At 47.3% G+C, this 19,523-nt stretch overlaps 1 protein-coding gene across 2 annotated transcripts in view; it reads left to right on the top strand.

Annotated features, from left to right (window-relative positions):
- PLXNA4 (plexin A4) overlaps window positions 1–19,523 on the top strand; it is a 451,572-nt gene that overhangs the window by 373,155 nt on the left and 58,894 nt on the right. For both annotated transcript variants that reach the window (XM_024358047.3, XM_024358046.3), the window contains exons 13-16: window positions 3,506–3,657; window positions 7,963–8,080; window positions 14,497–14,633; window positions 16,625–16,789. In XM_024358047.3, coding sequence (XP_024213815.3) covers window positions 3,506–3,657; window positions 7,963–8,080; window positions 14,497–14,633; window positions 16,625–16,789 — 572 coding nt within the window. The remainder of the gene's footprint in view (window positions 1–3,505; window positions 3,658–7,962; window positions 8,081–14,496; window positions 14,634–16,624; window positions 16,790–19,523) is intronic.

Raw genomic sequence — 19,523 nt, 5'->3', positions numbered from 1 at the left:
CACAGTTTAGGGGGACCAAAGGGACACAGGCCGTGGATCAAAGACCTGGGGGAGGAATACGGTGAAGAGCCAAACACGCAGACACTGGGTCCCAGAGAATAGGGTTTGAATCCAGGCTGCACCAGCTGTTTGCTGAGTACCTTGGGGCTAAATCACCAGTATCTCCACACCTCACCTTCCTCACATGTGCGGTGGGCCTGAGCATCCCTCTCACATGGGAGCTGGAAGGATTTCACACGCACCTACAGGCAAGGTACCTTGCTCCGGGCCCAGCGCATGGGGATCTCACCAGCCTCCTCACTCATCATCATTGGTAAAATCATTCCCAGGGATGTCTAAGCCAAGGAAATCACTGCCCCTGGAGTTCATTTAAGTAGTCCTGTCTCTTCTCCTCCCACTCCTGCACTCTTCCAGCAAGGCTGGAGTCCCTTGCTCCCTCTTAAAATAAAAAAGAGGGCTGCATCTCTCTCTCCACATGCTCCTCCCCCATGGCACCATGTCATCTGTGGCACCATGGCATCTGTGCCTCCAGCTCAGGGCTGAGCACACAGTAGGTGCTCAATACCTCTTTACCACTGCGGATGCTGGTCAGGATTATGAAGCAGCAGGAAGAGGGAGAAGGAGAGAAGACAGAGACTCAGTCTCTGCCTCAGTGAACAGTGAGGACGAACTGGTACCGGGCTTTGTGCACAGTTTCACAAATGCACACAATATATGATCACTTAACAGTGTCAGGCACAGTCATAGGCCATATGTTTGTGTGATGCCTAATAGTTGCACCACACCTTTACACCCCTTACCTTGTCAGTCCAAACAACCACCTGTTCTATTAGGGTCCCAGGGCTGCCGTCACAAGGTACTGCAGACTAGGCAGCTTGCATGACAGAAATGGATCATCCTGCAGTTCAGGAGGTAGACGGTCAAGATCAAGGTGTTGGCAGGGTCAGTTCCTCCTGAGGGCTGTGAGGGAAGCATCTGTTCCCCATCCCTCTCCTTGACTTGGAGATGGCCATCTTCTCCCTGTGTAGCTTCCCATCATCTTCTCTTTGTGCATTCCTCTGTGGCCAAATTTATCTTTTTCATTAGATCATATTGTACCAAAGCCCATCCTAATGGTCTCCTTCAAATTTGATTGCCTCTCCAAAGACCCTGTCTTCAAATAAGGACACATTCTGAGCACTGGGGTTAGAACTTCACCCTGTGACTTTGATGGAAACACAGTTCAAACCCATAATGTCTCCCAAGGCCAGGGTTATCATCAGGTTATTATTCTCTTCCAGACAGAGGCTAATGCTCAGAGAGGCACACATACTCTAACAAAAGTGTCGGTAACATGGTCCTGAATCCCAGATCTCCTGAGTAATATTCTCCTAGGTTATTGTTCTCCTCCACTACAATGGTGAGACTTCACACCCCCACTCACAAATTGTGCACGTGCACCAGGGATGTGTGAAAGCAAGAAGATTCTTGGCTTTTGTGGGTGAACAGCCTCACCCAGCAAAGCAGCCCCTTGGGGTATCCCTCAACATGTGCCCCATGCTTCAGACCCTTTATCCTCCACATTCCTGGCTGTACAGGCTCTGAGAGTTTCTCTCAGTCCCCACTTCAGTCTTTTGCATGGTAGGAATCTAAACAGTGATTCTCAGACTTGGAGGAAATATTTGCAGAATTAACCTACAGAATGATCTGGAATAGGAGGACAGGTGGACCTCTTCTCTCCTCACTGCCCCTGACCCCACACCTGGGCCCATGTCCTCCCTTCCCAGTCCCCACCGCTCACCTTCACACCTGCTCTGTGGAACGGCTCCTCCCAGAGCCCTCAACAAGAAACCAACCCAGGGGGCTGCTGCGCATGGCAGTGTGTCTGGTGCCATCAGTGGGACTTGCTTTCTTCTTGGCCTATGTCCAAGAAAATCACAGGGAGGAGACGGCAAATTAAACAAATCTCCCTGTGACAAAGGCTATTTACTGCCTCCATACTGGTGTTGGCCCTAGGGGAACCTGGGGAACGAAGGAGTGGGCCAGAGATAAAACTCCTTTTTCAGTATAACAAGCCAGGGCTAGAATATCATGGAGACACTGCTGCCAGGTGCCAGTGGCACTTTGGGGACTGGCTAGGCAGGCATTTGGGAAGAATACAGATGCTCCCTCTGACCTTCCCCACATCTGTCCACCTCCCTCTCATAGAAATGGGCCTGTGTCTCCAGGGAAGCTGTTTTTCCACTGCAATGGGAATATACTTATGCACAGGCTCACACCCCTGCACACGCTCACTCACAATCACACCAACCCTCACGGGGATGTGTAGGAGGTGGGAGGTAGCTTGACTGTGGCAGGTAAGCAGTCTCACCTGGAGAAGCTGCCACTTGGTGGGGAGGGCAGCACAGCCTAGTTCCTTCTGCTTCCCCCATCTTTCACCCTCACCCCAGGATGGAATTCCCACTTGTGGCCCTGCAGGCTTGAGGAGAGTTGGATATGCTGAAAAGGGATACAGATGGAATCTCTGGGCTCCTTCCATTCTAATCCTGTTGACATTGGCTAAGGTCCAGGTGCTGGTGCTCATAGGTACCAGGAATGGAAGCATGCCCTTCTCTGGTCCATGAAACACCAGGATGAGATTGTGTTAACTGTACAGCCCTCATCTCAAAGCAGGCACTTGGATGTTGAGTCCTCACATTTTAATCATGGGTTTTTGACAGATTTAGGAGGGAAAGCCAGTACACTTTGACCTGTGTACGAGGGTAAAATTTAAATTAAACCTAAATCTATGTGGTACCAGGCCAAACAACAATGGCAAAGGAGTTGTGACAAATGCTCATAATAATTCCGGAAAGATGTTTGGACAGTTGTAGGTTTTATCACAGTGACAATGCAAGACATAAAGATGGTTACTGAAAAGCCCACAAAGAGTGAGACAGACCTGCTTTCAGAGACTCAGGATCGGAGGAGGAGGGGGCTGGGAGTGGGAAGGATGAAGAACAGGCACAAAGAATTGTTGCCATGTAAGTGGCACAAAGAAGGTACCTTGGAATTTAAGTGGAGAGAGAGGAAGAACACAGGGTTATGGGGCAGTGTCATTTGAGAAGGATCTTGAGAGGTGGGTAGGGTCACATAGGTGTAGGGGGCTCTGGGTGGATAGGAGGGGTTTTTATTTTCCTTGAGAGTAGAACCAACACAAGCAAATGCTGGAAGGCATGAATCCCAATTTTCTATGAATCACCCGGTAGCATTGCTGGTCATGTTCCATCCTCTCATCTCTTCTATGAAATGGAAAGATGTACCATGGGCTTTGCATAATGCTCCTAGTGACACACACAAACATGGACTGCTTTCCTAGAAGCTACTACCCATTAATTACCGCAGGCTTTGGGTGCCCTTGGTGACTTCAAGCCACTCAGGGACTCTGGGGCAGATGAGACAAGAGCCAGCAGCCTCTCCTTGCCTCATCAGCAAGTGAGTGGCAGTATCTTGGTGTTTGTCTAATTATTTCTCTTCCTCCCTCCAGATAATCCCGGTGACAGGCCCCCGGGAAGGGGGCACCAAGGTCACTATCCGAGGGGAGAACCTGGGCCTGGAATTTCGTGACATCGCCTCCCATGTCAAGGTTGCTGGCGTGGAGTGCAGCCCTTTAGTGGATGGTTACATCCCTGCAGAACAGTAAGTGAAGCTGCATGCAACACAGGACGAACAGGGGAGGGAAGACGGGTTAGTATTAGGGATGTCCTGGTCAGCAACTAGTTGCTCTCGGAGCTTGTTGTGGGGGAAAAAGGAGAACCACCCCAATATTTTAGAGTTGGAGGGCGGACTCCCACAACTCCCCGCCTGCTCAGTTAGCTAGCTGCCATATTGGGGAAAGTGTAGAGAGGGAAAGGAGAAATAGCTGAGAGAGAAAGGTGACTGTTACCTACTTGGGGCATAAGGCCGCATGGAGGGGAGACAAAACAAAATGAAAATCTGCAAGAGAAGTGTAAATCCAATTCCTTCTGCTGTCCTCAACTTCCCGCTCACATCCCCCCCAGCACTGATCCTGTGCTACTCTCTGTGGAGACTGACAATGAAATTCACACCCACTCTGAGGCTTGTGGGTGCCTTAGATTATTTTTCTCTTTGAAAGTCTGCTGGCCTACTGAATGGGTCATTCAGCAAAAGACCTTGACCTGTAACCCACCCAGTAGAGGAGGTTTGTGAATCATGCATGGCCTTGTAAATAAGTAAGCACCATTTTCCAGCCCAGCAAACACAACTATGAAATGTTTACCAGCATCATAGAATCTATATTCCATACCATCTTTGTTGCACTTCCTGGAGTGAAATCTTGTCACTTGTGCTGTATGCATAAGTTATTGACTCTTCGCAAGGCTTCCCCTAGGTATGTGAGTGCAGTTTCCATTTCTGCTTGCTGGGTCTTGCCTAGGTGTACTAATTCTGAACCATCAGTACCGCCATCCTCAATTCCTCCTGATTTCCATGAGATCTCCCCAAGATGCTCACAGCAGATCAGATGGTTTAAGGATCCAGTCTTGGTAGGACTCACCTCTCTGGTCCATCACCACTTAGTTACCAAAAGATCTTTCTATGGCTCTTTCAACTTTCTGACACCTTTCTAGAATGAAACCAAACTAGGCCACTGCTAATATATTGTGATTTGGAGAATTTTAAAATATCCTACTTTGGATTTACATAGCCAGATATCAAAAGTATCATTATAAAGCCACATGATTAAAATATTGTGATACCAGTTAGATCAGTAAAGTAAGATAGAGGACCCAGATAAAGAATGCTAATGCATACAAATTTAGTATGTAATAGAGGTGATATTTCAAATCACCCAAGGAAATATCATTCAATAATTGATGCTGGTTAACTCCCTGGAAAAAGTACAATAGCAGATCCTTATTCCACATTACACACCAAAATAAATTCCAGATGGATTAAAGAGTTAAGTTTAAAAAAAAATGAAACTGTGAAAGGATTAGAAGAAAATGCAGGTGGAAATTTATTCGATTTCAAGAAGGGGAACTTGTGCGAAGTATAACAGCAACAGAGGAAATTATAAAGAAAAAGATTAGGGGATTTGAGTACATAAAACCTTAAAACTTGTGCATCAAAAATCATTGCAAGCAAAATAAAAATGTGAATGATAAACTGGGAGTATGGTTATACCCTATTACAGTTAATAAATACTTTTTCTTAATATATAAAGAGCTTTTATAAATAAAAGGCAAAGATCACAAAATGATCAAAGAGCATGAACGTACAATTTATGAGATAAAAAAGAACCAAAAGTCATACGAAAAATAAATGTTTAACAGCAGTAGTAATCAATTAAATGCAAATTAAAACAATAGGGAGTGGTTTGTGAAAGTTAATGCCTGGTGCAGGAGAGAGTCATGAGAAGTAGCTGACTCCTTCACTCATGGTGCAAGGGGATATTGGGACAAACTTTCTAGAAGGAAATTTGGAAATGTGGGTCAGAAGCCTTTAGCCTGACCATCACACATCTAGAACTTTCCCTAAATAACCAGAATTCACAAATATTTATTTTCAAGAATGCTTATTTCAGCCTTATTTATAATAGTAAAAACTCAGAAGTGATTTACATGTGTAAAAATAGGGAATTCATCAATTCAATAAATTATTGTATAAGCACTGGAAAGAAAACTACACAGCCATTAAATCTGATATTATAGAAGAATCATGACCAGACATATACTCAAGGTATATTAAGTGAGAACACGGGTTCTTGGAACACAGGTTACAAAGCATAATATAGAGTTTCGAATCAATTTTGTAAAAGAAAAGCAAGACTGGCCCCAGAAACACCAAAATGTTGACACTGGATATTACACAAGGGTGCAAGGCAGCATGGCATGGTAGGTAGGCAAGAGCTTGGACTTCACGAGGAGATTCCTGGGACTGGAGCCCTGGCTCTGCCACTTACTGGGTGAATGTAAGCAAGTTGCTCAACATTTTATTTGTCTCAGTTTCTTCATTTATAAAATGAGGATAATAATGGCATCTACCCCATGGTCTTATGGAAAATTACATTCTGAATGGTGCAACTAGGGGGGGCGTTCAGTATGACAAGTGCTTTTATGTACTTTCTATTTTGTTTTAAACACCAAACATGCATTAATTATGTGATCTGGATAGAAAGGTATTATTTGTTCAGGAACCTTACTCAAAAGTTGTTTCTGAGAGAAACATAAAACATAGAAGCCGTAAAGCAAAAGAACAACCAACTTAAACATACAGATACTTTTAAACTTTAGTGTGGCAAAAAGACATTGGAACCATAGTTGAAAGATGACAAGCATGGAGAAAATCATTGCAATATTTATAACAGACAAAAGTTAATACTCCTAATTCAGACAATCTATCAGCAAGAAAGAGGGCTTCAACAGAAAAGTCAAAGGAAAGGCTATATGAGATCTTAAAAACACACCCATGTGAAAATTTATGAAACCTCACCTGTAATTTGCAAAATAAAAATAAAAATGAGATTTTTTCTCCCATTATATTGGAAAAACCTTAAAAGGATTGTTCATATCTGGTGTTGGCAAAAGAGTGGGCCATCAATAGAAGTGCATGGTCCAGACTTCTTGGAACATTATTTGGCTCTACCTACCAAATATTAAATACACAAACTGACCCAACAGATTCCTTCCTTAGAAATCTATCCTACTGTACAATGCCTAAGGATGTGTGTGTCAGTTGGTTCATTTTGCAGAATTATTTGGAGTAGCAGAAAAATCAGGACAACTAAACGTTCATCAATAGGAAGATGGTTGTGTAAATGATAGTGCAATCATCAGATGAGATACTGTGAGGCTGCTGAAAAGAAAAAAGTCAAGCCGTGTCTACAGAGACAGGAAGGAAGGTCCATGCTATTGTGCTGAGCAAAAAACAGAAGTGTTTATAGCAGTGGATATGTTATGTTTTGCTTTTATTTTAAAAAAACACATATATCTTTCCTTACATATGCATGTTTATAAGTGTAATTGTATATATGTAAAAACACATTTATGTTCATGTGTGCCTGCATATGAAATACAAATATAAATATACATATGTGTGTATGTATATATGTGTATATGTATGCAAATATATGTATTGGGCAAGTTGCCTAACTTTTCTTTGCCCCAGTTTCTTCATTTGTAAAATGAAGAATACATATACATATATACATAGATATATATACACATATATATTTATATATTATGTCTGCAAAGATATATACATATACACACACTTAACTTTAAAGTGTATATATAGTTTTAAGTTTTAAGAAGAATGGGGCACTCACTTTTTACTGCCATACTCTGTACTGTTTGACTGTTTGATTATTTTCAAAGGGTATAAACAAATTTTGTAATCAAAGCAATAAAAATTTTTAGAAAGGAAAAAGTTCACACACGCATACACACACATACTCACACACACTCAATTATCCCCTCACCCAGCCTGGAGGCTGGCTGGGAAGCAAAAGCACTTCACTAAGGCAACCCAATCATTGGGAGCAGAAAGCTCCCAGGTGGGGACCAGAAAACCTTAGGTCTGTTCCAAGTTCTGGTTTGACTTGCTGCAGCCCTTGGGTAAGTGGCTTTGCCTCTCTGGACTCTGCCAGCCCTATTCCCTAAGGGTTTTGGCTAGAACATGCCCTCCAGTCTAGTTGACAACTGAGTAGATAATCATGAATTAGGGACTGAACATCTAGGGTCAGAACACAGGGACCCTCTTCTAGGCTTCCTCAAAGGAGATCCCATAGGTCAGTTTTCGTCATTGCCTGACAATTAAGGAGAAGCCCCTGCTAGGAAGAATTAGGATACCTTCTCCTTCCTCCCCTACCTGGCCATCCCTGAGATCCTACTGTGGAGAAAGGGACCTGGGTAGGTGCTGTGGGGTGCAGGGCCTTGGCTGGAAGTCCTGTGACCCATGGGATTTCTCCTATCCTCCCTGCAGGATCGTGTGTGAGATGGGGGAGGCCAAGCCCAGCCAGCATGCAGGCTTCGTGGAGATCTGCGTGGCTGTGTGTCGGCCTGAATTCATGGCCCGGTCCTCACAGCTCTATTACTTCATGGTGAGTCTTGGCCAGCAGTGATCTGGCTGGGTGCAGGCCACAGAGCTCATTACCATGATTGCTGGGCCCCTCTAGAGCTCTGTGGGCAAACCCAGGGCAAGGGCCTGCCCTGCAACCTCCCTCAGTTCATGAGACTCCTGTCTTATAGTAAGTGAGAGCACAGCCTTTGAAGTCTGGAAGACCTGGATTCAAATCCAGACTTTTCTGTGCCTGGCTGTGTGGTTTCAGGTAAGTTGCTTTAGCTCTCAGGGCCCAGAGTCCCCAGGTGGGTGCATGGCCGTGTGGCATGGTAGGTAGGCAAGAGCTTGGACTTCACAAGGCAACTCCTGGGATTTGATACCTGGCTCTTCCACTTGCTAACTGGGTGAATGTGGGCAAGTTGCTCAACATTTTGTTTTTGCCTCAGTTTCTTCATTTATAAAATGAGGATAATAATAGCATCAACCCCATGATCTTGTGGAAAATTACATCAATGTATTTATGACTTCTAGTATCATTTGTTTTATTATTTCTGTGGTTGCCACCATTACTTCCATTTTCTGGCCTGTCCCTGCACACTTGTGGCCCATTATGCCATCCTATCGCCTTCACACTACTCCTTCACCCCAATGTCTTAGTCTGTTTACTGCTGCTGTAGAAGAATGCCTGAGACTGGGTAATTGATAAAGAAGAGTCATTTATTTGACTCCTTGTTCTGGAGGCTGGGAAGTCCAAGATCTAGGGGCTGCATCTGGCAAGTGCCTTCTTGCTGCGTCACCTTGTGGCAGAAAGCGAAAAGTCAGGAGACTGCGTGCAAGAGAGCAAGAGTGGGAGAGGGTGGAACTGCCTTTCATAACAAACCCACTCTTTGATAATAAACATCTTCCTATGATAGTAACATTAATCCATTCATGAGGGCAGAGCCCTTATAAACTAATCACCTCTTAAAAGTCCAACATCTCAACACTGTTAAATTGAGGATTAAGCTTTCAAGACATGACTTTGGAAGATGCACTCAAACCATAGCACCCACTCACCATTATCCCTATTTCATGACCTCATTAACCCCTGCCCACGTCTCACCTGCATACCCAATCCATTTCCCTCTACCCACACAATTGCCCCCACCTCTCACCCTACCATCCCTTTCCCCATCCCATGGCCTTTCTGAGGATCTCTCCCCAGTCCTTAAATTCCTTCCTGCCTGGAACCTCTCATCCCTTCAAAGGCTGCCTGACAAGTAGTTCTAGGGGACAGAGGCTTTTGGAATCTCTCAGCCTTGTGATTATGGAGATGGTGGAGACATGAACACATTCCCTGCCGCACACACCCATCATTTTAAAAACTAAACCTCTCAGATTAATGACAGCTGTAATGGTATAATTTCCTCATGATTCTGAGCTGCTTTTGGAAGCTGGAAGCCTGAAGTGATGGATTTTATGCCTGGCCATCATATGCCCTGAGATATGTCATGGGGAGTTTGGCTTTCATTCTCCTTCCTCTCTGTCTCCCTCTTTCCTCCTTCCGCCCCCCCCCTTGCCTCCCTCTCTCTCTCCTTCCTTCTTCTCTCCCTTCCTTCCTTCCTTGCTTCCTTTCTCCCTCCCTTCTTTTCTTCCTCTTTCTTTGCTTCCTTCCTTCCTCCCTCCCTCCTTTATCTCATCTGCCTTCCTCCTCCTCCTCCTTCCTTCTTCAACTGACAGCCATTGATCACCTTGCACAATGCCTCTCACTAGATTATTTAATGAGTGCTTGTTTAATTGAGTTGGATTTTATGACTTGATGGTTCTGGCTGTGGGGGTTAATGGATGATGAATAAGACCCAACACAGCACCTCCCTCAGGAGGCCTACAGTCTAGAAGGGGAGGTGAAAGCAACTGAGCTCAAGTACTTGACACAGACTTGAACATGGTCAGGGCCAAACCTTAGAGAAACGTGAGTGTCGTGCCACACCATGACTGGGCCTGCATCTGCTCCACCTCTGCTCTCCGAGGGCCAAACCCCCTCTGGATGCAGTTGGCTGTCACAGAATGCACATAGGAATTCATAAAATTAGAAGAACACGCACATATAATGGGGTTCATGGACGAGTCATTTTCCTTATTTGTTTAGGATTTGTACCCGCCACCTTCTCCTGAAAGCATGAGGGAATTTCCAAGGTGAACCCAATAGACATTAAGACAACTAATGAGAAATGTATATATATTTGTATATAAAGCATGCATATATATGTGTGTGTGTGTGTGTGTGTATATATATATATATAGTATATGATATAGACATAGAGACAGAGAGAGAGAGAGAGAGAGATGGAGAGAGGAGGGATGACATTCGCCAGGTATTTGCTAAAATTGGGCAAGAAATCTGGCTTTGAAATTTCCTGGCAGCCAAAGTAAAACGGGAGGAAACTGCTGCATGGCTAAAGCAAGCACTGGACTTCCTTGGCCAGCCACTGCCCAGAGCAGCTTTCCATCCTGAGGTTCTTGGCAGTGATCCTGAATGATAAAGTGGACAGGGCTAGAGCCACCTCCAACTTACTAAGCTGATGCTTCTTTTGAACCTTAGCTGCTTCTGCCTTGCATCCCCAGTCAGGCCCCTCACTCCAGTGGCTCAATCAAGGCCACCACGACCTGGCTGTTCACTTTCATCTCCACTTGGCCCACCCAGGCTGTCAGCTCCCATAAACAGTGCATCCTCCTCTCTTGCCTATTCCCATCAGTGATCCATCCCCTAGGCCTACAGTCCTGTTGGGCTGTGGCTCAGCATCCCTTCATTCCTGACATCAATCCATCACCATGTCCCAGAGTCTTCCTTTTCCCATTCTGTTTGCCACCACAACGGCCTCCTTAAATCTTTCCCTTGCTTTTCTCTCTGAACCTGTTGTGATCCATCTACCATCATATCAGCCGCCACCTCAAGAAGAGCCAAGGCTCCCCCTCCCTGTAAGACATTGTCCAGGCTCCTCTGTCTGCTTCCCCATTCAATCCTATTTTGCCAGCCTTTGCATTGTCTGCCACCTTATCTTCTCTATCTCCTTCTCTTGGCTGCACGAGCCATATCCTCCTTATTCATCAAAGTTGTGCTCGGGACCCAGTCCTCGGTCTGTGAATGCAGAGGCCTGAGCTGTGGATACCCACAGGCCCTGCACCCCACCCCACTTACTGGGACTCCAGACATCTGACTGCATCACACCACTCAGTGGCTCCTCTTTGTGCCCTGCTCCTCTTGTCAAACCAGTCAGTCTTGGGAGCCACTTGCCTTGGCCAGCCACCTGCCCAGAGCAGTTTTCCATCCTGTGGTCCTTGGCAGGGACCCTGGAGAACACAGTGGACAGGGCTAGAGTCACCGCCGCCTCATTAAGCTGATGCTTCCTTTAAGCCTCTCTGCCTCTGCTCTGCATTTGCAGCCAGGCCCCCACCCCTGAGGCTCCATCAAAGATCAGCTGAAGCCCAGGACTTTCTTTTCTTTGGGAGCCCCACAGTGCATAGGCAGCGCTAAACCTCCGGACACAGGAGAGTCTCCTGGTGTGGGGTGACCATTAAACAAAATGCCCTGGACCTCTCCCTGCCTCCTGCCAGGACTAATTAAATCCAATGCTACGGATCCTGGGTAATTCTGAGATGCAAGCTGGGCTGAGGCCCCCTGACCTAGGAGAAAGGATGTTTCCTGAGTAGCTCCCATGTACCAATGCACTCAGCTCTCTGCTTTTATTCTTATAATGAGCCTGTGTGCTACACATTGGAAAGTCTCATCTGCCCTCAGGAAGGGTCCAGTCTTGGCTGTGTGATTGTCCCTACCCTGGAGAGGGGTGTGATTGAATTTAGGGTATTAAGGGAGACTTCCTAGAAGAAGCTGGAGGCAAAGATGGGATTTGTATAATACAAACAGAATATAATTTTCCATGTGGATCTGAAGTGGTGGGAGGCTGTTCCCAGCATAAGGTCTAGTGCACCAAAAGATGGGAACAGGAGGGAGAAGGAAGAAGGTGGGTGGTGAGCAGGAGAGACTGAAGCAGAGGCAGGTCAGGACAGATGACAGAGGTTGCCACAGGCAAATATGCATTGATCTGGTGGGTCCCTGAAGCTCAAAGATTTGTGTCATTTTTCTACTTAAGGGACATCTTTGAGGAATGGCTCTGGTGCCACATGTTCACTTGGGAAGACTTTTAGGAAGGAGATAGTGCTAGGGACACCAGTCTCTTTCTCTGGCCCCTTGCATTTAAGGGTTGCGTCATTGAGGCCCACCCCCATCCCTCACACAGAGTTTCTAGGGATTCCAGGTGGGAGTGAGGGACAGAGGTCCCCATGAGTCTCCGCAGGGGGTTGAGAAGGGACAGAACCCCCATCTATCACACTTTCCAGAGTCTCCGAGCCCTCATGGCCTTCTCGTCTACCAGGCAGCTTGCAGGTGCACTCTTTGGGCCCTACACAGAAGCCCCTAGCTCCCCTGGAGTTCTGAGACAGCCAGGAAGCTCTTTCCCCAGGACTTGGGGCATGCTGGGGAGACCCTTTTTAGTACCAAGGCTAGAGGGAAGATTTGTCCTCTCCCACAATCAGGCCAGACTCCAATTTGTGGGTTTATTCATCAAAAACCAAATGCCAAGGCCAAGAGGCCCCAGATTAGCACCCTGGGCTGTCACTAGCTGTTCCTAAAGGTCTCCATGCAGGGAATGCTTTCCCCCTTCCCTCTACCTCCATTCATGGAGCCAAGTGAAGAGGTGGCAAGTAATGCAGAATTTGATTTCCCGTGCAAACTCACCGTGAAATATTTATGAAGCATGGCTTGAATAATTAATAGCTTCTCACAACTCTAAAACATGTATCCATAACATCCTCTCCCCACCAGTGAGCCCCTTGATAGTGCCCCAGCAACACCTGCAGGGATTACTGACTTCTACCCCTTCTAAGAACCCTCACCCACAGGCTGCCAGGGAGCACCAACCCCCATCTATTTTAACTTCCCTGAGTTCAACTCTGTCTTTTTAGGACCATCCCTGCATCGAAGCCTGTGTGCACAATCTTCTCTCTCTCTTTCTCTCTCTCTCTCTCTCTCTCTCTCTCTCTCTCTCTCTCTCTCTCTCCTTTCCTTTCCTTTCCTCTCTGGGAAGGTTGGTGGGGTTCCTTTAAGATGGGCACAAGTACCATTTGAAGAGGTACTGCAAGTTACAGAACAAGAGAACTGCCAGGAGCCTTGAAGATCACCACTTTTTGGCTCAGCCCCCTGATTTTGTTGATGAGAGAGGTGAAATGTCTTTTCCAGAGTCACACAGCGAGATCCAAGCAGAGCTGAGAAAGGAGGGCTCTTTCCACAGCCTCACCCCACCCTCTTCCTGGTCTCCGGTTGAGCCAAAATGACAAGCAATTCCTTGGCTTGGCCCATGTTACAGGGATACTAGACCTGGGATCCAGAGACAGGGTGCTAAGACCTGGTGAGGCAGGTCAGGAGCTGTGGTCTGGGTGTCTCCTCACCCATGTGCCCTGATCCTGGACCTGGAGGCGCATGTGCCAGGTGATAGGGAAGCTCTGGGGCTTCCCTATCAAAGCATCTCCAAGGGGAGGTTGTCAGCCTGCTCCAAGGAACTGAGAGGGTTCGACTTTTGGTGCTGAATTCTTTAAGGAGGAGGTAGCTGGGGAAGGGAGAGAGAAATCTTCATTTAAATGCAGATACAGGCTTCTCACCTGGGACTGAGGAAAGTTTTTCCATTAAAATGCTAATGAAAGAACAAACTGCAACTCCAAATCCCCAGCTGTCAAGAGCTTTTTTCTGCCCTGCCCCCAACCTGGACTCCTCACTGGTCCCATTCTGGCAGAGGGCTGGGGGCAGTCCTTGAAAGCAACTGACTCTTTTCTGCTTCTCTCTCTGAGTTTCCCTGGGGCTCTCACTTCCCATTGCTCTGCCACTGGGTGCTTTGGGCAGCTCTTTGTAGAGACCTGTGGGAGAGACAGTTTACCACCCAAGAACAGAGCTGTAGGTTGGAGACGGGTTGAGAACTGGAGCTCTGGGGTAAGCTCTCAGTTACGCCATTTTTTTTTTTAGCTGTTTGACCTTGGAAAACTAGCTTAACATCTCTGAATCTCTTCTGTAAAATAATAATGCCTACTTTAAAGAATTGATTGGTGATTAAATTATATATATGTATGTGTATATAGGGATATATACACATACATGTATAATTATGAAGATATACAATCTGACACTTAAAAAATAAGTACATGGCAGCTATTAGTATTACTATTACTAAGATAGGCATGCAAACTCTCAGGGTCTGGAACATTGCCTATCCACACAAGACTAAGAAAACTGCCCTGGTTCTCTGGGAGACCGCTATTACCAAAGATTCCACAAGGCAGCTTGGGGGAGTGGGGTGCTGCCTCACGCCTGCCCAGAAGCCTCCTCCACCCCTTCCTGGTTGTGTCTCAGGCCACATCCTTTCTACACAGACACTGACTCTCTCAGATCTGAAGCCCAGCCGGGGGCCCATGTCCGGAGGGACCCAAGTGACCATCACAGGCACCAACCTGAATGCCGGAAGCAACGTGGTGGTGATGTTTGGAAAGCAGCCCTGTCTCTTCCACAGGTAACTCAGAGGGCCCCTTTCTGCAGCACCAGAGAGGGAAAGGTTAGACAGGTAAATGACTTCAGGGTAGCTTTGTTTTTATTGCAGAGAGTTGGGAGGGTGTAACCACCTGACAGGTTCTTCTTGCCAGCTGCACAGATAGAGCCAATTTCCTGAGACAGCATTATTGCAATAGAGAAAGAATTTAATCAATACAGAGCTGGCTAAATGGGAGATCGGAGTTGTATGATTCAAATCAGTCTCCCTGAAAATTTGGAGACTAGGGTTTTTTTTAAGGATAATTTGGCAGGTGGAGGGTTAAGGAATGGGGAATGCTGATTGGTTGGGTTGCAGATGAAATTGTATAAAGTTGAAATAGGTTTTTCTTGCTGTCTTCAGTTCCTGGGTGGGATCACAGAACTAGTTGAGCCACGTTACTGGTCTGGGTGGTACCAGCTGGTCAATCAGAATTCAGGATCTGAAAAGTATCTCAAACAGTGATCTTAGGTTTTACAATAGTGATGTTATCCATAGGAGCAATTGGGAACATTTGGAATCTTGTGGCCTCTTGTTGCTTATGTGCCTCCTGAGTCATAATTTCTGATCTTGTGGCTAATTTGTTAGTTTTTCAAAGGTAGGCTTTCTGGTCCCCAGGCAAAGAGGGGGTTTGTTTCAGGAAAAGGCTGTTATCATCTTTGTTACAAAGTTAAACTATAAACTAAATTCCTCCTATAGTTAGCTTGGTCTGTGCCCAGGAATGAACAAGGGTAGCTTGGAGGTTAAAAGCAAGATAGGGTCTGTTAGGTCAGGCTTGCACTGTGATAATTTTTCTATGTCAGACTTTCCTCACTGCCACAATTTTTGCAAAGGTGGTTTCAATAACCTTATGGCTTAGAAGTACTCCTCCTGCCTAACAAAGTGGACATGCTCTTTGGGAGAGGATTTGGGCTCAGTCTGGAGACCTGTCAGCCCTCCCTTCCCTGGATGGGCTCCATATGCTTCATGGCCCATCAGTTAGCCCTGGTGCCCCCATAGCACCCACTCTGCAGTACCCTAGGTTACCCCAGAGTGCAATTTGGAATCTACAACTAAAGCCCATTCACCAGGGTCAGATCCACTCTGGGAGCTGCAGAGCCAGCTGGACCTGCTCAGAGATGATAGGCACAGCAATCCAGTGGTTGAGGTTGAGCCTACAAGGCCAGGTGACCTTGCCTCCCCTGGTCCTACTGTGCAGCCCCAGAAGGGCACACCTGTCATGAACTGGAGCCTAGGGGGTAGGAGCAAGGCAGGAGGTGCATTCAGTGAAGGACTCTAGGCAATGTGGCTGGAGAAGCTCCCTCAGCTGGCCTGAGATTCTCTAGAGAGAGGATTTTTCCCTGAGAGAGCTACGCTGAGAGCTGTGACAATTACCAAGTCAGATCTGGCCAGGCTTGGCATCAGTAGTGTTAAAGAAACAATTATTTATTCTGACACTTGTTAAAATGGCAAGGAAGACTCAGGACGATTGCAACTGATGTCAAGACTACTGCATCAGGGAAAACAGATGGGGCTCAACTCCAAATACTACAAAGACAGCAGGGGGTTTATAGCCAATGAGCAGAATAAGGGGCTCAGTGAATGAAAAATCACAAAGAGGAGACATCAAGGTAGATGGACTCCTGCTAAACCAACTTAACGTGATTCTTGCAAAGGCAGGCCAGGGTGATCAGATATCAAGTATGGGAGGGTTCTCCCCAAATAGACTTAGCCAGATTCTTGCTAAAAAACAAGGCTAGACAGGCCAAAGACAGACCCAGGGATGAGGCCTGTTTGAAAAGAAGGCTCAGAGGAACCTGTCTAAAGTTTGGCCAAGGAGAGTCTTTGTCACTGGCTCTCCAGTTTTCTGTCTGAGAGCACCCACCCATGGCCTCTGAGCACCCTGACATGCAGGGAGCGGTGTGGGAGGGCCTTGACTCAGGACCTCTGTCGTCCTCAACACCAGGCGCCCAGTGCTCTGTCTTCCTGCCCTCCAGGCGATCTCCATCCTACATTGTCTGCAACACCACATCCTCAGATGAGGTGCTAGAGATGAAGGTGTCGGTGCAGGTGGACAGGGCCAAGATCCACCAGGACCTGGTCTTTCAGTATGTGGAAGACCCCACCATCGTGCGGATTGAGCCAGAATGGAGCATTGTCAGGTAGGAGCTGGCCCAAGCGGACCTTAATGCTTCTGCACCTCTGTTTCCCTTCCCTGACTCTTGAAAGCCAAGGAGAGTTCTGGGGGCCCAGTCCTGCTTGGGGGACTGATGAGCTGGAATTTATTCCAAACACCCCCAAATCAGACCTTCCTACTGTGGCTCCCTCCTTCCACTGAGAGCACCTCTGTGCCAAACCCAGCCTGGAGGCCAAGCTCCTAACAACAAGAACCCACCTTTCCCAGTTCAAGGACAGGCACTGTGCTGGAGGCCATGTCCCTATGCTGCAGTGACTGCTGGGGGTGCCAGGCTACTCTTCTCACATCTGGTAGACATAGGTGCTAATCCTGGTCCCACGTTCAGGCTGAGGGGTGTGGAAGAAGGAGTTAGATCAGGCCTGACTACTCCCTGTAGTCAGGTTCCTTGGGGGAAGCTGTGTTCTGAGCCTGGAGGCCCCATCCAGATACCTATCCTCTTTGCTCCTGGCTGCCTGCTTACATTTCTCCTCCCCTCTGCTGTAAACTCCTCAAGGGTAGAGTTTAGGTCTTGTTCCCTGCCCTTTCCCAGTGCCCAGCCAGATGCACTGAACACCTGTCTCAGAGGGAGGGGACCAGGCATTGAATGTTGGTATAGAAAGGCCCTAGGGCAGGGACTTGGGGACCTTCATTTGCCTTGGGCAAATTGGTACTCTTCCTGGGCCTCTGCCTATTCAGTGATTCACCCAGGGATTTTGAAATCCCAGGATCTCTAGGGTCCCTGGAGTGGTATGTCTCCCATCAAGGGAGATGGGGTAGGCACACGGCATGAGTCTGCCTTTCCAGGCCCTGGCTAGCACATGGGAATGAGAAGATGCTACAGAGGGCACCCCACAGCAAAGCTCACAGAGGTCACTGGGAAATCACTGTAACAGGGGCAGCGTGGGAAGGGTCTCAGCCCAGCTCCACTGGTTACCCGCCCAGTGGCCTTAACAGTTCTCACCTCCCTGGGGCCAGAGTCCCTCATTTGTCCACTCTCATAGGCAGCTGAGAGACTGAAGTGAGATGCACATGCACAGGGCACTGCCTGGCTCAGCCTCCTCCCGCTGCCCCCTGGTGGGACCAGGCTTCTCACTGTCAGCTTCAGTTCTCAGGGGTGTGGGGCTGGGGGAGTGAGCAGGAAGTACATGCAGAAGTGGTCTCCCCGGGCTGAGGCAGAGAGCAGGGATGTGTCCAGTCCAGGGAACAATCTTTTTAATCCAGGGATCGGCAAACTCCAGTCCGTGGGCTGAATCTGGCTAGCCACCTGCTTTTGTAAATAAAGTTTTATTGGCGCACAGCCATGCTCACTCGTACATGTATTGTCTATAGCTGCTTTCTCACTTTAACAGCAGAGTTGAGTAACTGCGACAGGGACCATATGGCCTGTAAAGCCTACAATATTTACTATCTGGCCCTTTACAGAAAGAGTTTGCCACCCCCTGTCTTAAACCCAAAAGAAAGACAGGCTTTGCCTGCTGAGATGAGATTTGGCCGTCCTCAGCAGTTACTCTATCAGGCCCAAACCTTCTGAGCTTTGGCCATGACCTTAAGGCAGATGAAGACCAGAAGGCACAGAGAGGGGAAAATCGTCTGTAGAAAGCCATGCCAGGATTTGGCCCCAGGAAGTTGATGCAGCCCTTTGTGACTTAGTCAACAAACTTTGCAACTCTCTGCGAAATTCACAGCCTGGTATAATTCAGTTCTTTGTGTCATCCTCATAGAAATAGAGGTGTCACCCTAACTGGCACTCAGCTGCCATTCCTGCATCATGCTCCCACTAGGAGGGAGGTTGGAGACAGACATGTTCTGGGTCTGCCAGCCAGCTCCAGGGCTTTTATTTAAGTTAACAAAGTCTGAGGATGGGGTGAGGCTCTGCTCTTATAAGCCACCTGGGTTACTTGTGAACAGTGATGGTGGGCATTTGATAAATGGGTGTTGAATTGGTGATTGAGAGGACGGGGAAGATGGCTAGACACCAGAAGGTCATCTCCAGCACTCTCTGTCACATGTGCAAGAGCCTCTCCGAGTTTCACAGGAATCTTACACTGTGTGTGCACGCACATGTGTGTGTGTGCGCGCATGTGAGCAAGGAGAGAGGGGGAAGCAACTGGCAATATAAAGACAGGCAGATGGATAGATGGGTGGAAATGAATGTGGGTGTGTGTGTCAAGGATTCTTTACTCATCAACTTCTAGCTAATTAACTTGCTAAAGCCTGTTTTAGATAGCAGGATTCTTCTCGAAGATGCTCCTTTGATTGGGGATCAGGCTATTTCTCATTTTTCTTTGAGTAGCCCCCCTGGAGGACACAGTCCACTACAGTACTGCCCACCCCTTTATGCCCACTTCTCAGCTGCCCTAAGAATAGGCACTGGCATCCAGGTTTCTTCTGAAAGGTTACACAAGATGAAGCTCCTAGGCCCTCCCTGTCAGCAGTCCTGTGCCCTCCCTCTCAGCAGTCCTGTGTCCTCCCTGTCAGTGGTCCTGTGCCACCCCAGGGTACAGGAGACCCGAGTCCAAAAGCATTTCGCACTTGCATTCACATTTGCATTCATGGACCCTCTGCCTTTCCCAGATCTCAGCCTGATCGAAGCCTCCAAGATAGAAACTTATAGAACGATTGCCCTGGGGGAGCAGACTGTGCTCAGCCCCTGCAGGATGTGGTGGGGACAATCTGGAGCGAGGCTTTCATGAGGCCAAAGCTAATGTTTAAAAAGTCCC

The sequence above is a fragment of the Pan troglodytes genome, chromosome 6 (genome assembly GCF_028858775.2).
Source record: "Pan troglodytes isolate AG18354 chromosome 6, NHGRI_mPanTro3-v2.0_pri, whole genome shotgun sequence".
In the NCBI taxonomy this organism is placed as follows: domain Eukaryota; kingdom Metazoa; phylum Chordata; class Mammalia; order Primates; family Hominidae; genus Pan; species Pan troglodytes.
This window is presented reverse-complemented; position numbering and strand designations above follow the sequence as displayed.